Below are 5,000 nucleotides of genomic sequence, written 5' to 3'. Positions count from 1 at the left end.
CTCTCTCTCTCTCTCTCTCTCTCTCTCTCTCTCTCTCTCTCTCTCTCTCTCTCTCTTTCTCTCTTTCTTTCTTTCTTTCTTTCTTTCTCCCCCCCCTCTCTCTCTCCCTCTCTCCCTCTCTCCCTCTCTCCCTCTCTCTCTCTCCCTCTCCCTCTCCCTCTCTCCCTCTCCCTCTCCCTCTCCCTCTCTCCCCCTCCTCCCCCTCCCTGTTATATGTAGCGGTTCCCAATCACCACTCCTACATCGCATTGAAAGGTCAAACGCTTTTTTACAGTAATTCTCGGGTAATTTTTACTGAAACGGTCGATTGCAGTGTTACTCCTGTTTTCAACGTAACTGTACGGGCTAGCAACGTAAATAGGTTTGACAAAGGATGTCATTTCCCATTAGATCCGTTGTTGTCATGCTGATAAGAGTGAGGTTGGAAATGTGAACATTTAATGAAAGCGATTTGATCTTGATTATGATATTGATAATGACGATGATGGTCATGACTCCAATGACCATAATGATATTAATGATTAACACTTATATGAAGATTAACTCAGTACTAATGATAACGATGATGATGATGATAAAAAAAAGTATAAGTCTATTATTCAGTTTTATCTTGCAGGAAACCATAGTTTTTTTTTTTTTATCACGAGATCACGTGCAGATGGATCCGATAAAATGATGATGAGGCAAATATTACGTAATTCAAGAAGCGCGATTTAATCTCCATTTTTGGGACTAACTATTTGAACTTCCTGGATTCGTGACCTTTGACCTGAGATGGGGTAGTGGTGGGGGGGGGTATGGTGGGGAAAGACGAAGGCGGGGTTAGGGAGGAAGACGATAAAGGGAGGAATTAGGAATGGGGATGAAATAGGTAAAGGCGGAAGTGCTCAATAAACGGATTGAGTTAACAAGGGGGATTGCGAAGGAGGAAATGATGAGAGACAGGTATGTATTATCCATTTTATGAAGAGGAAGATTACAAAGCTTGCAAATAACGGTAGAGAGAGAAGTGGATTGTCTTATCCAAGGTTTGTCGATGCTGAGAATAACGGTGTTTTATTTTGAAGATTTTTATATTAGGAAAGAGAGCAGGAGGAGGGAAGATGAAAGGCAGAGGAAGAAGGGGGAAAGAGGGAAAAAAGGAGAGAGGAAAGAGGAGCAGAAAAAAAAAAACAATAAAGGGGTAGGGGATGGGAGAGGAAGAGGAGAGGAGGAGGAAAGACAAGGGTAGTAGGGGGATGGGGGGGTAGAAGGAGGATTGTGAAAGGGGGGGAATGAGAGTTGGAAGAGGGAAGGAGGAGGGGGAGAGGGAAGATGATGTAACATATAGGTGAAGAAATGAGAGGAGGGGGAATAAATAACATTACTGAAAAACGACAAAAGAGAAAGAGAGAAGAAAGTAATACGCAAAAAACCCAAGCGAGAGGGCAAAGGAAGAGAAGAAGAGAGCGACGACGCAGTAGGTCCGCAGATCCATCTGTCCGCGCATACTTGTGGTGCTTGGACGTGGGAAAACGGCGCGAGCATCTCCGTAGTGACACTTCTTGCATTTCAAATCGTGCTTCGGTTTTTCTTTCTCTTCTTTTTTCTCAATGTTAGAAACTGTTGAAGTGAATTGCGTTGCGTAACCAAAGATTTATTATTCATATATTTTTATATTTTTTATTTAAGTCGATACAATCACATTAGCAGTGACAGAAAAAAATGGTTAAAAACTTAACAATAGGGAATTGTTCATTCCTATCACTAAATGCCAATAATTAGATTTTAGAACTAGTGAATTATATTCTAAAGAGGCAGACATAATGACAAAGGTAAAGTAAATTTCTGGATAAGAGAAATATATCGCCACAAATTACTTTAATCGGACAAGCAACAAATACAAGACGATCGTAGTAAAAATGAATGAGATCGAATACTTCAAGAAAGGTCATCGACGCGCTTCGATGTCATTTATATCCATTAGAATCTATAACATCAATAAATCCCTTTTTCGTTAATTAACTTTTCTACTATTGTTATTATTTCTGTTTAAAAGGCGGTCGATCTAATCATGCAAGAAAGAGATTAGCAAATCCCTTCTCATGGGTAATGACTCGCACATCTTACCTAGGCTGATGAATCTTTAAAAAAAAAAAAACGAATATTTCACCTGACTGATTAATTCTTTCTGATTTGGCCTAATATCTCATTTACTCTATTACTTTCCTTAAATGAACTGGATGTTTAGTCAGCTCGATTTCTCCTGTCAACCCAGCCGAACATCTTTACAAACTTGATCAAGACCAATCAAATCAGACCGAAGTCTAACCATATTTGCACCTCTCTGACTAACCGAATATTTCACCCAAGTAATCCTCCTTAATTAACCCACTTAATTACTATTCTCACTAACATAATTACACTATAATTAACCTAACACCTCGCCAACTTAGCTAACCATTACACGTCACTTAATTAATGAACATCCCACCTACGTCATTAAACCCCAGATACTACACCCCAACTACCTTCTCACCTGCGCTAATTAATCTAATGAACCTCCTCTTCCTCTCCCCCTTTCCCCCCCTCCCCCCCCACGAATCTGCTCTCACCTGCGTTCATTATTCTAACCCCCCTTTTCTCTCCCCCGCAGTACCTGAGCAAGCAGACGGCGGCGCTGCGTGAGGTGAACGACTCTCGCCTCAGGATCTACGAGCAGCTGGAGATCTCGATTCAGGAGCTCGAGAAGAACAACCAGAGGCTCTCGGCGGAAAGCGCGGCCGACAAGAAGAAGATTAGGAAGTGAGTGCCACGATTGGGCTGGCTTGCTTTGTTATTATTGTTATTTTATGAATTTGTATATATTTTTTTTATTATTGTTATTTTATTAGTTTTTATATATTTTTTTATGATTCTTTTTTGATATCGTGTTTTTTTACTTAATATGGTTTCGTTTGTGTGTGGTTTTGTGTTTCTGTTCGTCTTTCTGTCTGTTTCTCTCTCTCTTTAATCTGTCTACCTATCTGGTAATTGTTTTATCTCCATCTCTCCCTCTTTCTCTCTCTGTCTATATTATCTCTCTCTCTTTCCCTGTCTACATTATCTCTCTCTCTCTCTCTCTCTCTCTCTCTCTCTCTCTCTCTCTCTCCTCTCTCTCTCTCTCCCTCCTCTCCCTCTCCCTCCTTCCCTCCCTCCCTCCCTCCCTCCCTCCCTCCCTCCCTCCCTCCCTCCCTCCCTCCCTCCCTCCCTCTCTCTCTCTATCACCCCCTCTCTCTCTCACACCCTCTGTTTAAATATACTCATATCTCCCCCCCCCCCCCCCCAGCCTGTGCAGCACCCTCGAGTCCCTGGAAGCGCGTTGCGATGAGCTGCAGAAGAGCCTGGAGGAGGCGCGGTCGGGGGCGCAGCAGCAGCAGCGCGGGAGGAACAAGCGCAGGTCCATCATCCTCGACGAACAGAACCTGCGCCGTTCTCACTCGTGCGAGAATACGCCACAGGTGAGGAGGGGGAAGGGAGGGGGGGAGGGAGGGGGAGAGGGAGGAGGGGGAGAGGAGGGAGAGGGAGCGAGGGGGAGTGAGGGGGAAGGGGAGGGGAGGGAGGGTGAGGGAATGGGAGGGAGGGTGAGGGGTGAGGGAGGGTGAGGGGTGAGGGTGGGTGAGGGTGAGGGAAAGGAAGGGGAGGGAGGGTGAGGGTTGAGGGAGGAGGGAAGGGGAGGGAGGGGGAGGGGTGAGGGAGGGTGAGGGTGAAGGTGAGGGAGGGTGAGGGAGGAGGGAAATGGGTTGGAGTGGGGAGGGGTAAAGGGGTGGGGGGTGGAGATTAGTGGGAGGAGGTGTGTGTTTACAGGGCATCTGATCGGAATTTTATTCGGGGCACATTAAGCATTTTCATGTTTTTAAAAATAATCCCAGGAAATTCCCCTTTATAGACATGCCAGACTTGGGACATCTCAGGAAATTCTCGAATACCCGATGCACTTCCGCTCATACTGCGTGTGCGTGTTCGCGTGCATGTGCTCGTGTGTGTGTGTGTGTGTGTGTGTGTGTGTGTGTGTGTGTGTGTGTGTGTGTGTGTGTGTGTGTGTGTGTGTGTGTGTGTGTGTCTGTGTCTGTGTGCGTGTCTGTCTCTGTGTATATGTGTGTATGTGTGTGTCTGTCTCAGTGTTTGTCTGTCCATTTCTATTCCGCCAAGGTTACCGTACGATTTGCGTAATATTTCTTTGATCAGTATGATTAAATTTTGTAGGAATATATGCTTTTCTTCTGTAATTTTATAATTTTATTTACTAATCATGAGCATATTTTGAGCTGTAGCATATTTAGATTATGGATTATTGTAAGAGAGATTAGCAAAATGTCTTTACATTGTAATCTATATTTTACTAGTTTTAACATAAGACATAACTTCTCTTTCATCTAATTGGGTTCTTTTTAGAATATGTTTTCCCTCTGAAATTATGGATTCTATTTTGCTTATCTTTGTCATTTTGATATAGCCTATATCGTGTCTTTCTATTTGAAATGCAAGCATTTCCTCGTTGCTTTTATTGTTCAAGTTGCTGTATAACTCCTTTTAAAGTATTTGTTGCCATTGAGAACGTAATTTATATCTCTATTCTATTTAGGTATCAGTTATTTTCATAAATTCTTCTATGTATATATTTATACATTTTAGTTTTTGTTCTTGTACCTTTGCCAATGTTACAAAAAAAAAAAAAAAAATCTAACTCGCGTTTCGTGCACCAGGAGGAAGGCCCGTACACGGTATTCCAGGTAACACTGCTCTCCCTCTCTCTCAGCATCCCTCTCTCCCTCTCTCTCAGCATCCCTCCTGCGTTCCCTTGAGTTGGTTTCCCTCTCAGAGCTTTCAAACCCTGATGCAGGCGACTCATGAATGGGGAATGGCTTCCTTTTTTGAGCGATTTTGTGTTATGATTTTTTTTTTTTTCTTAGCTCAAACCAGGTTGATATTTTGGTAATGTGTGTGATACTGTAGACTGTGTGTCTTAGAATTATAGTGAA

The 5,000-nt window shown here is 43.1% G+C and overlaps 1 protein-coding gene across 1 annotated transcript in view; it reads left to right on the top strand.

The window, feature by feature from the left end:
* LOC125024520 (paramyosin-like) overlaps positions 1-5,000 on the top strand; it is a 103,014-nt gene that overhangs the window by 86,111 nt on the left and 11,903 nt on the right. The window contains exons 3-4 of the mRNA XM_047612311.1: positions 2,636-2,784; positions 3,308-3,479. Of these exons, the coding sequence (XP_047468267.1) occupies positions 2,636-2,784; positions 3,308-3,479 (321 nt within the window). The remainder of the gene's footprint in view (positions 1-2,635; positions 2,785-3,307; positions 3,480-5,000) is intronic.

The sequence above is a fragment of the Penaeus chinensis genome, chromosome 43, assembly GCF_019202785.1.
Source record: "Penaeus chinensis breed Huanghai No. 1 chromosome 43, ASM1920278v2, whole genome shotgun sequence".
NCBI lineage: Eukaryota > Metazoa > Arthropoda > Malacostraca > Decapoda > Penaeidae > Penaeus > Penaeus chinensis.
Note: the sequence above shows the minus strand (reverse complement) of the source record. Positions and strands in the feature narration are given on the sequence as shown.